The following is a 13,381-nucleotide window of genomic DNA, read 5'->3' as shown; positions in this document are numbered from 1 at the left end:
GTCATCTAGTGTAGGGAGCTCTTGATCAGCTGACATGGTATTCTTGAATATGAGAATACCTCGGGAGTTTTGACATCGGCTGCTCATACTATGGCCTGATCATGGATTACAGGCCGTCACAATGAGCCCTGCGGCTTGGATTGGAGGTTGAGCTATGAAGTAAGGTCATGGTACAAGGCTCGAAGATATCTGTGATGATGAGACGCCTGTGTTGGCCAACATCGACAAGCTGTTGAGGACCCGAATATGGTTTCAGGTATCGGCCGCAAGACGGCCCGGTCCAGGATCTCCAAATCACTTGGGGATCCATCGGACTAGCCGCCAATTCCAAAAATAGCAACGACACTCGGGACTGACTTCAAGTCGTTCCACTAGAGGAGATTAGATCCCGTGACTTGATCCGCTTTTTTCGCCGACCAGAAGTCTCACAACGGAGGCTGTCGATCGCGACTGGGTGCACCACTCGCTTGCTACTCCTCTGAGAACCGATCTCATCGTAACTGAGGTTTGAGCATCAACGGATCAAGTTGTTTGGAGATCCTTCAGTGTCACTCGTTTCACTGTCGTTCCAGCGACTATCGCGCACGCCCCGTGGTCTCCCTCTCCCCGCCATTCCACCAAACCCTCCCGTTGTTGTGGAGACACCCGTTCGACAATCCTTTCGCTCGGTGACCGCCCACCATAACACGCAGAGAGATTGGCTACTCCCCAGTTATCGCATTCCTCAACTCGATCGCCAGACATCATGGGGTTCGGTGATTTCAACTCAATATGCGAGAAGACTCCCTTGCCGCTATGCCTCCTCGTAGGCCCAGCGTCATCCATCTCCGGGGCCACGGGCATCATCTCGAACTGCTATGCGCGAAACATTGAAGTTGCGAATACCGTGATCTTTGAGGGTGCAGCCTCATTCATGCATATCCTGGCGTTGGCCATGACGGTGATTATGATTCTGCATATTCGATCCAAGTTCACTGCCGTTGGTTCGTGTCCACTCATGTCGTCCTGGTTGTTGCAAATCGACCTCCGGTATCTGTCCAGACGCGCTAATCTCTGATGTCGGACCCCCTTAGGCCGCAAGGAAATCATTACATTCTTCTATATCTATCTCGCACTCACCATTTTCACACTCGTTATCGATGCGGGTGTCGTGCCGCCACGAAGTGGTCCCTTCCCATACTTTGTAGCCGTTCAAAGTGGCCTCACATCCGCTCTCTGCGCATGCCTGTTGGTCAACGGTTTCGTAGGGTTTCAATTGTACGAAGATGGCACCGCCCTTTCGGTCTGGCTGGTCCGAATTAGCTCGGCCGTCATGTTCGCTTTGACCTTCATCATCGCCCTCATGACCTTCAAGTCGTGGGGGGGACTGGGCCCTTCCAACACGATGGGCTTGTTCATCGTGCTCTACCTTCTGAATGCTATCGCCGTGGCGATCTACATTGTCATGCAATTGTTGCTTGTGGCCAACACTCTCGACGACCGTTGGCCATTGGGACATATTGCCTTTGGTCTGCTCGTGTTCGTCATTGGACAGGTCCTACTCTACGCATTCAGCGACACTATTTGCAACAATGTGCAGCATTACCTGGATGGTCTCTTTTTCGCCACTTTCTGCAATTTGCTGGCGGTGATGATGGTTTACAAGGTAAGACTTCCTACGCTCTTCTCCCACAACAACAATAAAAGCGGCTCCTGTACTGACATTGCATCTGCAGTTCTGGGATTCAATCACCAAAGAAGATTTGGAGTTCTCAGTGGGAGTAAAACCCAACACCTGGGAAGTGAAGGAGCTCCTTGCTGAGGATGACCGACGCCAGACCATGTACCAAGACACCAACTCCGAGTATGCAGCCAGCATGTACCACCAACGTCAATCGGTGTACGGACATAATTACTGAACTCGGCGCTCATCCGAGACTCGACTCGGATGAGTCGGAAGCCTGATTCATGGGAGGATTTTCCATCTCCTCTGATGCATATCCTTTTGTTCATTTTTTCCTCTCCTGTTTCGACCATGTATTCAAAGGGCGCTACTATACATAATACCTTTTAGGCTGATATTATATACAACTTCATTATGACCATGGCAAATGATTCTTGGAATCGCATGCCGAGCAACCAAAGGGATCTCCAGCAAATTACCAGCTTAATAAACTAAGCCAGCTACCTTTTCTTTCTCCACACCCGTCAATCACTTCGAACCCTAGTGCCCGGCCAAACGCCGCAGCCAGGCTGTCAATTCAACCTGGTATAGTGATCGGGCAATCTTGAAACTCCACATGAGAAAGCCGAGGCCGAGGCCGTGCTAGTCGATTCCAGTGATTACCACCGTCGCAATTGCGGGTCTTTCTTTTTTTGTTGTCTGAAGAGATCCTTTCAAAGCCAAGGAACCTTTCTCCTAGGAAATCTTCGGCTGTAATCTAGTAATATTCAGGCAAACTCTGCTGAATACTACTTGCGGAGAAGTATTTACCCGCCATCGACGAGATCACAGTCTTAAATGCCACTGCGTGCATGCTTCCGCTCAGATGCAGTTGAATCGAGACTTTGGATGGAGAGTTCGGCCGGATCAGGACATTCCCGTCACTTGAAAGAGAAACGCCTCGTCGAACACTGTAAACTATGTGATTGCGGTCTCGGCGAATCATGATAGGGCTTGTCTGGCACAGAGTTTCTGGTTTTGTGTCGGCCGGTTGTATTCGTAAGAAGCCATTCAAAGTCAAATTCTCGAGTGGCGGGCGAAGGTGACATGCTTCTTCTGGCAAGATCAGGGAAGAAGAGAGGGAAAGGGGCAGGACCGATGCTTTCAGCGTTGTCCCTTCACAACTACAACATCGTCATCCGCAACAAAGTCATCCACGGGACCGGCTGGCTGAGGAGGATCTTCTACATCGGCCGGTCCACTGGAGGAATCGTACCAGCCTCTGTCGATCGACGAGACTAAGTTCATGCTGGCTTCGCGGAGGAGATCCAAGAAAGCCGGATTGTCCTTGGGAAGGAACATGCTCACATGTGCCTGAACTTCATCACTTGCCTGGTCGTTCACCGCTTTTGTCCACTTCAGGCCATCTGGAGTTGAGCCTTCGCCATGCTCAACCTCCTCGGGGAGCAAACAAAAGGTCCTGTTCTTTGATCGGATAATTTTCTGGCTGAATGAAGTCTTACCCGTTTGCGTCTCCGCCACCAGATTCCCGGCACCTTTTCCGAGGCAGGTGAAAAAATTGACAGATCGGATTCCACGATCTTCTTGGACACGCACCAGTCCTTCGAGACGCCGCTTTAGCTCCGATGGCCGCGCCAGACAACCGACAAATTCGAGATGAGAGGACACCCAGGTGAAGCCTGCGGTCAAATTTTGTCTCTGAGAATAGAGAGCAGCGGCACCACCGGCTGCCACTGCGCCGGCTGCTCCAGCAAACATGGCGTATCTGCCCCAGCGCTGCCACGACGGGGCTGCTGCTGCATCGGCACTCGGAGGCAGAGGCTTGGGTGCCTCTTGCTGGGACGTGGAATTTGCGCTGCCCGACGCATTCTTTCCATAGCCGAAGAGTCCTGCAACCTCCGAGAAAGTATTGTAGGCTGTCGTGGCATTGCGATAGTGACCTTCCGCCCCGTATGATACAACTCCAGGAGCAATCCCGAGGAACGGAGTATCAAAGGCCAAGACACCTTGGACATGGGGAAACATGAAAGTGCCTGGCTCTAGGATCGGCGATTCTGCCTCCGTCTCCCCCGTGGGCAATGAACTCGATGTTCCAGACGGAATGGGCTGTTCACTTGCAACCAGCAGAAGAGTTTCGGCAGCCACAATACCTCCCATAGAGTGCCCAAGCAGAAACACGTGGACAGAGGGATCGACAGTTGGCGATGCAGTCTGATTTGCGACTTCAAGATCGATGACTGTGTTTTGCAGCCTAGATTGGACCACGAACAAAGAAATTCCAATTGGTTTACGCTCGAAAACAGAATCGAAATTCAGTATGGGTCTCTTACCAATCTCGAAATCGCGCTACACATTCTTTTAAATCGCCCTTGGTTTCATACTTGGGATAGACGGCCGTCACAACTTTGACTGCCGGAAGAGCCTTGCCCACTACCGTTCGCAGCTTCTCCGGGAAAGTGGCAAAGGTGTCATCACCTCCCTGAGACGTCCATGTCAGCGCTACTCGATCTCGCTCGAGTCGTGCTGGAAAGCCAAACAGATGTAGGACGTGGAAGTACAATAGGACCCTTCTCGGTGGCATACCTTGAAACCGTGAATGAAAACCAGCAGGAGAGTTTTGTGCATGATTGCAATCAATTCAGTAGAATCTTCATAGCCACTGCTGGGGAAGCTTGACTATGCCAAAGACCGGTCGAAGCTGACTCCAGATGTGCTGAGGATGGATTGAAGTGAGGTCCAGCCCCGAGAGCCACAAGTTGGAGCCAACCCACCCGAACAGCACGCGCGATCCAGCGGGCCCCCGACCCGGACGGCAACGGCAACGCTGTCACGCCTGGGCCTCGGTGTAATCACGTGTCTGAGGAGCGAAGTCTTACGTCAGATATCACGTGTTAATCGAAACGACCTCAGGGCCCACATCAGTGGCCTACGTAAGTATACTGCAATGGGGGCACTCAGTACTACTGAGTCGGTAGTGATATCAGCCGGATTATCACCCACCAGCCGAACTTCTCTCGAACTAAAGCCATTCATTCAAATTCGGATGTATGCCAAAAAAAAAGCCAACAAATCTCAAGTATCTCATTAAAGCATCTTCATGCTTCGCCTTGAGATGGTGCTTAGTGTGATGAATGTTTTGAAGAAGCTTCTGCGGATTATGCATGCTTCGAATCAGCTTCCTGCACTTTCGTTTGATCGCATAGGCTGATGTGGGAGGGGTTCTCTGGTATTAAAGACGGTGAATGCAGTAGCTTGATCGGATCGATTGGCAACAGTTGGAAGGGACATTCAAAAAGGCACCCAGATCAGACGTATCTAGATCAGGTACGACTCGCTTGGCAGCGAGGGTATCAACAAACTTAGTGCCATCAACTCGCCAGATGCCGCAGTCTCTGGCGGCCTCGCGAATGATACGCTGGTCCAATGCCTTTTTCAGAATTGAACCTAGGATCTGTAGGAATTCAATCTCGCCGTAAGGGCTCGCCGAGATAGATAATTAGCAAGAAATTCAGGAGGATGTTCAATGTACCTGCCCGAGTTGCCATCCCGTTATCGACCTCCCTCTGGTGAGGGGCATTCGCCCAGCTCTGCAATAATTGCTAGCCTTATGCGGATACTAAAAGGGATGTTGCGGGAATATCGTGCAGGGTATCAACGTTGATCCCATATTCATGACCAGTCTCCGTATGCTGATGTAGGCCACTGACATGTGACAGATCCAACGCGAAGGAGTACTGCAGCGGCGTGACAGATTGGTAAAGACTTAGAGGTCAAAAGACACCAGACAGGTTCCCTAGATCCGGAAGACAAGCTGGCCACTACACCGGCTTGGTACCTACATCCATATGATGAAAACCCCAGGTCGACATGATCAATACTACTAGTAAACGGGTTCCAGAGTCTGCCGCCGTAAAGCATCAAGTTTCGCCCATATTGTTGGCAAGACTCATCGTCCCGCCAGAGGGAGCTAGTTGAATAATGATGTGCTAATTCTTGTTGACCTCCTTGGGTACAACGGAGCTCCATGTAGCTGCCACCGTACATGGAGGGGATGAGAAATCGAAACAAATAATTCCAGCTTAGATAGTATACAAATTGCGCCAGAAGTGCTCACATGCTCGAATCAGTGTGCCAAAAGCAAGTCCCATGCCATAATGATACAAAAGAAAGAGAAGAGAAAAACGAGAAAAGGGCATGCAGGCAGAACGGTGGCCCCCTAGCGGCAAAACGGAGCAGGCCATTCTACTCCAGATCAAGTCACTTCCATAAGGTTGGAGAAAGAAAAGATGGACCGTCTAGATGGAATCGGCAATGCTTCGAGTCTTGTTCCATTCAACTTTGCCCTCGACATCCTTGATCTCTTCAAGCTTGTCGCCGAGCTTGACCACGGAGAAGTTGATCATACGCGGATCAAGTCCTAATGTGCGGCGGATGGAGGATTGAACAGGGCCGGAAGCATCAAAACGCATGATAAAGTGGTGGCCCTCGCTGTATCGGGCTTGATGCTTGGTCGTGACCTTGGGCAGGCGGAAGGCGCCCCAGTTGGTAAAGCCACGCACAACACCGCCAGAACGAATGACTTGCAAGCCGGCATTACGGGCAATCCTGGAGAGTCGGTCAATATTCACAATCGGTAAAACACAGGATGGGAGGAGGCGTGGCTGCTGATGGAAACATACTCGCGAACCTCGTTGAGGCTGCCGGGGCGGACCTATCGGGGGAGCAAAAGCCCACGCGTTAGTCATGAACAGCTTGGACGTGGCATTTTCATTGCAGAGGCCTCGTTTCCACATACAATGGCAATCAATTCGTACAACATGGCATCGACAAGTTGGCGCAGAGACCCAGTGAATCAGTGTCAGTTTCGGCGAAAGCGTTAGCGTGGCGCAAAATTCCGACGAGGTCGGAGCTGATTAGGCTTATCGGACGGTCTTGGCGCTCTCTTATCGATGCGACGCAACTCCGCCGGGGAAAGCACCCCATCTTCCTTGCACTTAAACCCTCGCTCTTTCCTCTCTTCGACTTTCTCTTTTTACTTTTGATTACTCCCTCTTCACAATTCCAAAATGGCCTCCATTGCTCGCTCCATTCGCCCCTTGGCTTCTCGTGCCTTGGCTCAGAAGCCTCTTGCTTCCACCTGCCGCGCTGCACCTGCTTTCCGCTTCCCGCGGGGAACCCGGAGCTTCTCCCAGAGCCCACTCGGTGAGTCGTCCTGCGCGCCTTGAACCCTTTCGGCGAGGTCATTATGATTGTCGCTTGAGAGAATTGCCTTTACAAATGAAAATGGTTCTTTTGGCAAAACAATCTGGATCATCTTTCCCCCGTGGCATACTAACGTTGTGAATTGGGCGTTGATAGCTCAGGTGAAGAAGTATACCGAGTCGCACGAATGGATCGAGCTCGTTGAAGGCAGCAACACCGGTGAGTCAATTGATCAATGGTCCCCATGTTTTGGACAACAATTCCTCAAAAGTCATGGAAGCTGATACAGTCTCGTAGCCAAAATCGGCATCACCAATTACGCTGCTCACTCTTTGGGCGACGTCGTTTTCGTTGAGCTCCCCGAAGTCGATCTCGAGGTCGGCCCCGGTGAGCCCGTGGGAGCTGTTGAGTCGGTGAAGTCTGCCTCCGACGTCCTCTCTCCCGTGGCTGGAAAGGTCATCCGGGGTAACGTCGTCCTGGAGGACAATGCAAAGACGATCAACGCCAGCCCCGAGGGTGAGGGCTGGATCGCCGAGATCGAGGTCGCAGACGTGGCTGCTCTCGATGCTCTGCTTGATGAGGCGGCTTACAATGAGACTCTCGACCAGTAAACATGGAATTATACGTACGAAAAAAAAAAGAACGACGGGCGATCGAGACGAGTTTCTATTTATGTGATTTGTGATATTACGCTATACACAGGGTCCATTGAGACAAATATTTTTCAACAATGCTATGAACGTGCGAGGCCCTCTACGGCCGCAGCAAGATATAGCGCTATTGTTTCTTTCTAATTCGATTTTGTCTAGCACAGCGCCGTTGACCGGTGACAGGCAGCTCGCTTCAACTGTAAATTCTAGCAGAAGACAGGGAGTTGGTCAGTGACTACAATATGCCAACGCCCTATTGACATCGTTCCTCCCCTTCTTCGTCGATGCATGACTAGGGGAATGTTCAGTGGCTATGAAGCCCACGCATTCAGCGTGACCGTCGGGAACGGCGGCCCTGATCGGCGACCTTCAGTAATTGGAAGCCCCCGGTCCCGTCATTGTTCCGGAGACGGAGAAGAACGAAAAAGCACCCGGTCACGGCGGGATGCACAGATATCAAAGCTGAGTACCTCCTACTTAGGGATGCTCGGCAAACAACGGCTCAAATTCAAAAGTGACAATCTTTTCTAAATCTCCAAGAAATGCATCATATCATCTCTAGCATGTCTGTTCTGATAAAAGGTCTATACAGGAGGAATCGTTTCACGGCAGATGGGACACTGTAAGCGGAGCCGCATCCAACTTTCCAAACAGGCGGTGTGGAATATGTGTCGACATGGAGTAACCATGTACATGCGGCGACTCAGAATGTTCGAAGCACCCTCAGTGACGCTACTTCCGCCAGCAGAAGTCGGTCCCGAGAGCACCGGGATCTCTATGTCTTGCATGCAGATAGCGCAATCAAAGACGACCTTTTTGCGGTAGTTGGACTTGAGCTTTCCATCGTCCTTGGTCTCGGCGATGAGGTCACGTTCGTCGGCCCGCAGAGAGGTGATGGACAGAACGTTCCCGGATTCCAAGTCCGCGTCAGTCTCTGGACTATCGCGCAGTGTGGGGTGGTAATCATAGGCAGGAGGGGCCCAGCCATGAGGAACGAAGAAGCGAGGTCCCAGAACGTCTTGGCTGGCCAGGGTCCACGCTTGAATCCAAACCCATCCCGCCATGACCAGGGCAGTGATCCAATCCGGACGAATGAACAGTATATTTCCACGAGTTGTCCAGAAATATACGAATGGGAAGAGTCGCAAGACACTTTGTCCGATGACGAATTCCCACCGCAGTGCTTTGCGACAGTTGCGCATCACATTACGGTAGATTTGAGGGACCCAGAACGAAAGATAGATCCCAGCTATTGCGCGCGCATAGATGGCAGCAGCTCGCCGAGGCAGGAGCATCGCAAAGATTGTGATGATAAACAGTCCAAAGAACGCCAGGTAGAAGCGCGCATACATTGAGCCCACATCGGTGCGAAGCTGGCTGGGTGTGGGGGCGACTGGTCGATTGGTGGTGGGTGGTGGGTCCGTCTCGTCGGCCGGCGGGTCTTGATCCGGGGTCAAGATGACGGGCGTGGCCCCCGTGTCCCGCACTGGCGCGGTTGCAGGCAACGGAAGGGTTGCCGGGCGCGTGGTGGGCGTTGGCAGATTTGCAGGCCGTTCTTCACGACGCTCAGGCTCTTGAACGGTCCAGATCTCCATCATGAATTTCATACCGATGTAACTGACGGAAAGGAAGGCCAGGAACAGAGCCGTGGAGGTCACCAAGAAAGATACGGCGGCATGAAGCTCCAGTGTAATGAACGTCAAGATCAGCCCGTCCCCAAGTGCCATCAACGCAATGGTGTAGAAACTGATGCGGCTTCTCGTAGAAGGAGTGGACGCTTCTTTGATCTGTCGTAGCAACAGGGCAATTTGCCCAACGAAGACGCCGCAGGTCACAAAAAGGAGGCGCGCTGCATACTTGCCATACTCTTCCAGTTTGGGACCCGTCAAATAGAGCGAGTCAGTGGGTGGGAATTCCGGGGCACTTTTCGACTCGAGTATGTACCCGCAGTCAGGAGAAAAGATGACAGCTGACATGACCATGAGCGGAGGATCAGGGATAGGGGCTCCCACAGGGAACCTCAGTTCCTGCTCCATCCGGTCAAGCATCAATCGATCGGCAACATTCTCTTTGATCACGACTGGATGCTGCTGGAGATAAACGATGTGCTCGCATTTTGGTGCTAGGAATTCAGCCTGTTCAGTCCCTGACAACGTGGACCATGGGAAGAACGACGGGTGCAGAGACTGGTTGCGGGACATTGTATTGATGAGCGACTTCATCAATAACTTGTGAGACATCTCAGAGGTGTCGGCAGAGAGCGCAAAGTGAGGCAAAGAGAAGATGCCGGCGAATTTCTCACTCGTGGTAGTCAGAAGAATGCCTCCATTTTCAGGGAAATGTACACCAAACAGCGGCATGTCCCAGCTGCTACCCCAGAAATCGTTCCCCTCGACTGAAAGGCTCGCCCGGATCTCTCGGACGAGCGACTCCCCTATGCGAAGGTCTTCCCCGGCGCCCTCTTCTATGTCAAAGTGAAACGTGCCGTCATTGCCCGTGATGTTGGAACTGAACTCGGCCTCATAATATTCATGCTCCAGGGTGATCGCCGAAATGTTCAGAGGAATACGACGCTGGACATCAGACCTGCGGACCCAGTCTCCTCGAAGCTTTCCCGTGACGTTGCGGTATACCGGGAGGAACAGCTTAGTCAGATTCGTTGATGGAGTAAGAGAGATTTGGTCGAGATCCTGGGGCGTTTCGACACCCGTGGCAGCGATGGCAGATTGAATCTGGTACCGGACACGATCTTGGACTTGTGGAAGAAGATCCCACGCGAAAGTATCGTTCGCGCGTAAACCCAAGGATGGAAGCCATCGATCCGCCGGCGGGTCAAAGTCTCCATACCTGGATTCATTCAGTAGCTGCAGCGCATGTTGCTCTCTGTTGAGCGCGCGCTGGCGCTCTCGATCCTCATCGATGAGTGGAGGGCGTGACTGAGAGCTGAGGAGTAGGTAGAATACCAGCAGAAAGAAGAAGAAAGAGCCACGGTTATCCATCGACGCCACGAGATTGCTGCATCGGAATCTCTTTCTCAGCACACAAAGGCAAGATGCATCGCTAACAAAAAGCTAGGGGATGCGCGAACGTCAAGCGTGAGTCTCATATACCGCGCCGCTGGCAAATGCGCGTTGCGATCAATGACGAGGGTGGTAGTCCTGCGGCGTCTTCTCCGAGTGGATGATGTACTTGACATGCGGTCGAGACCGTCGCCTCCCCGCCCCTTCCGACAGACTTGTAGACACCTCGATTCTCAGGCTGCTACAGCCTCCGCAATCTCCTTTTCCCAAAGTTGGCGAGCTTCCGAGACGCGCCTCTCTTCCCCGCCGATGTCCTGCCCACTTGGCCGCTGTTGATACCTCCGTCCGGCCAGAGTAATAATGGCTTCAAACCTCCCCCTGCCAATTCCGCCCCGTACGCCGACTCCGCCACCAGACGAGGCTCCTGCACATCATGAATCCTCAATCAATTCAACAATGCCGCTGGATCGTGACGCTCTATCGCCCCTCAGAGAATCGTTCCCCAGAACGATGCCTCTGGATCAGGGGGCATCAGATCGCTGGAGTCCGACTAAATCATCATTCACTCTCAGTCCGGGGCGGGTAGACAATGGCACTCCAGCACAATCAGGATCTAGTGATCCTGCCGCTGGGGGCCCGTTCAATTTTAACACCACCGTCATGGCCAAGGGTCCAGTGGTCAAATCGGTATGCCATGACAGACGTTTGTATTTGTAAACCGGATTCTGATAAACCATACCCGTCTCTTTAGAATATCGGACAGCGTCGTGGTCACAAGTACAAACACAGTAGTATCTCGCATCAAATATTCCTCGAACCTCCACCGCGAGCGCCTTTGGCTTTGCCCAACTCGCTGCCGATTCCGACGTGGAAGGAGTGTCGCGCCAGCATGTCGAGGGAGCAGAAGACGCGATTCTGGTGGAGTGTATGCCACATGTTCGTTGCTGCTTACACTCTCTGGACTGCGCATGGGTCGCTCGCCATGACTGCACTTTCACACCTGATATTGTTCGACTCATTGGGGGCCCTACTTTGCGTGGCGGTGGATGTCCTGGGCAACTTTGAGGTGTGGAAGCGGTCCAGCATCCGGCATCCCTTTGGGCTGGCACGCACCGAGGTCCTGGCAGGATTTGCCATGTGTGTCTTGCTCCTGTTCATGGGCATGGATTTGATCTCTCACAACCTCCAACATTTCCTCGAGAAGGCTGGCCATGAACCACATCATGACCATGACCATGAGCGAGCATCAATCGGGAGTGTGGATGTCACCGCCATCTTGGCCATCTCCTCGACGCTCGTCTCTGCAATTGGACTGAAGAATCACGCGCGTATTGGAAAAGCCATGCGATTCGGGTACATCAAGTCCCTGCCGTCGGTATTGAGCAACCCCTCCCACTTCCTGACTCTTTCATGTTCCACACTTTTGCTCTTGCTGCCCTTGGTCTCGATCCGCATCTACGATTGGCTTGATAAGCTTCTCTCCGGCACAATTGCAATCTCAATGTGTGTGCTCGGGGTACGGCTGGTCAAGACTCTGGGATCTATGCTGCTCATGTCTTACTCGGGGCCAGGCGTGCCAGAGGTGATCAAAGACATTGAGGCCGACCCGGCAGTGCACGGCGTCGATGATGCACGCTTCTGGCAAGTGCATTATGGACTCTGTATGGCTAATCTGAAGATCCGCGTGAGCGGATCGGAGGAGACTACTTCTCGTTTGAGAGAAAAGATTTCTAGCCTGATTCGGAACCGCCTCGGTGGTGGTTATGGCACTGGCGGTCAGAAATGGGAGGTTTCTCTACAGTTCACGATTGAGAGATCTTAATGTATCAAGACACGAACTTTTCTTCCCGGATGTTTCCACATTCCAGTTCAACCCACTAGACGTAAACCCTTTATCCAGTTTGGCTTGGCTGTCGAGACTGAGGGCTGACGTCGTTGGGCCGCTGAGCGAAGCACGTAGGTCGGTGGAAAAGACCACCAGTTCGTCACCAGGCGGGGATCTGAAGATGGACGAAGAAAGTCTAATAGAATTGCTACTGCGCAATCGGCTGGCGGCTGAGCCGCGCCGGCTCTCCGAGGTTGAATGGATATCGAACCGTGGAATTTTGGTACATGTCAAGAACAGAGAAAAAAAGAAAAGAATGAATACACACGCAATGCTTTCACTCCCGCAAAAATCATCACTTCAAACGCAGACCAGCCGCTTATGATGCAGCGGCCAGGACAGCGGTTTCCTCGGTCTTGCTGAGCGCTTCGCGCTCGTCCCGTCGTCGGCGCTTCTCGAGAATAGCCTCTCGTCGCTGAGCGAGCATCTTCAACTGACGGTTCTCAACACCCTGCATCCAGTAGCCGAAGCTGCCACCAACACCGGCGAAGAGAGGGTAGACCCAAAGGGATTCCCTGGCGAGGATGGGGCGCATCTCGATGCCAAGTTGCCAAAGGCGGACGGCAATGCCTGATCAAGCGTGAACATGTTAGCTTCAGTCACTGAGAGGGCTCGAGGACGCCCGGCTTCCACGAATTGGAGGTGAACCAAAGTGAGGGGAGGGCACGTCACGCACCGAAGCCGCTCCAGAAGAGGACTTTGTGAACCATGATGGAGGATTTGACGGGGGCTCGGGGGAGATTCAGAGTTCAAGATTCCTGCGAGCTTGGTATCAGACAAGAAGGACTGTATGTCTGTGCCGCCTAATTGGAGCGTCTCCCGAGGTCAATGTGGATGGGGTCGGTCGAGGCGTGTAGTCGTATCCGGGCGGCAGGAGGTTGAAGCAAATCAGCAACCCGCAGTTCTAAGCACGGAACAACTTTCCGCCGGACATCCCCATGTTATCGCTTATCGCTCGTTG

The 13,381-nt window shown here is 52.6% G+C and overlaps 7 protein-coding genes across 7 annotated transcripts; 3 read left to right on the top strand and 4 right to left on the bottom strand.

Annotated features, from left to right (window-relative positions):
- Positions 1-745: 745 nt before the first annotated feature.
- POX_c04170 (Chitin synthase export chaperone) lies at positions 746-1,898 on the top strand (the record flags this gene model as incomplete). The annotated part of the gene is made up of 3 exons (XM_050113054.1): positions 746-983; positions 1,074-1,645; positions 1,716-1,898. 3 exons carry the CDS (start codon positions 746-748, stop codon positions 1,896-1,898), a joined length of 993 nt encoding a protein of 330 aa, XP_049970610.1.
- Positions 1,899-2,806: 908 nt separating this feature from the next.
- POX_c04169 (uncharacterized protein) lies at positions 2,807-4,288 on the bottom strand (the record flags this gene model as incomplete). Its single annotated transcript, XM_050113053.1, has 3 exons — positions 2,807-3,914; positions 3,994-4,142; positions 4,247-4,288. The coding sequence occupies 3 exons, from the start codon at positions 4,286-4,288 to the stop codon at positions 2,807-2,809; spliced, it is 1,299 nt and encodes a 432-aa protein (XP_049970609.1).
- A 1,670-nt stretch (positions 4,289-5,958) lies between these two features.
- Positions 5,959-6,482, bottom strand: POX_c04168 (37S ribosomal protein MRP17; the record flags this gene model as incomplete). The annotated part of the gene is made up of 3 exons (XM_050113052.1): positions 5,959-6,268; positions 6,343-6,374; positions 6,459-6,482. 3 exons carry the CDS (start codon positions 6,480-6,482, stop codon positions 5,959-5,961), a joined length of 366 nt encoding a protein of 121 aa, XP_049970608.1.
- Positions 6,483-6,729: 247 nt separating this feature from the next.
- On the top strand, positions 6,730-7,476 carry POX_c04167 (Glycine cleavage system H protein; the record flags this gene model as incomplete). The annotated part of the gene is made up of 3 exons (XM_050113051.1): positions 6,730-6,865; positions 7,022-7,084; positions 7,163-7,476. 3 exons carry the CDS (start codon positions 6,730-6,732, stop codon positions 7,474-7,476), a joined length of 513 nt encoding a protein of 170 aa, XP_049970607.1.
- A 623-nt stretch (positions 7,477-8,099) lies between these two features.
- Positions 8,100-10,514, bottom strand: POX_c04166 (uncharacterized protein; the record flags this gene model as incomplete). Its single annotated transcript, XM_050113050.1, has 1 exon — positions 8,100-10,514. One exon carries the CDS (start codon positions 10,512-10,514, stop codon positions 8,100-8,102), a length of 2,415 nt encoding a protein of 804 aa, XP_049970606.1.
- Positions 10,515-10,895: 381 nt separating this feature from the next.
- On the top strand, positions 10,896-12,357 carry POX_c04165 (uncharacterized protein; the record flags this gene model as incomplete). The annotated part of the gene is made up of 2 exons (XM_050113049.1): positions 10,896-11,222; positions 11,287-12,357. 2 exons carry the CDS (start codon positions 10,896-10,898, stop codon positions 12,355-12,357), a joined length of 1,398 nt encoding a protein of 465 aa, XP_049970605.1.
- Positions 12,358-12,739: 382 nt separating this feature from the next.
- POX_c04164 (uncharacterized protein) lies at positions 12,740-13,130 on the bottom strand (the record flags this gene model as incomplete). Its single annotated transcript, XM_050113048.1, has 2 exons — positions 12,740-12,990; positions 13,097-13,130. The coding sequence occupies 2 exons, from the start codon at positions 13,128-13,130 to the stop codon at positions 12,740-12,742; spliced, it is 285 nt and encodes a 94-aa protein (XP_049970604.1).
- Between the last annotated feature and the right edge of the window lie 251 nt (positions 13,131-13,381).

The sequence above is a fragment of the Penicillium oxalicum genome, chromosome III (assembly GCF_001723175.1).
Source record: "Penicillium oxalicum strain HP7-1 chromosome III, whole genome shotgun sequence".
In the NCBI taxonomy this organism is placed as follows: domain Eukaryota; kingdom Fungi; phylum Ascomycota; class Eurotiomycetes; order Eurotiales; family Aspergillaceae; genus Penicillium; species Penicillium oxalicum.
Note: the sequence above shows the minus strand (reverse complement) of the source record. Positions and strands in the feature narration are given on the sequence as shown.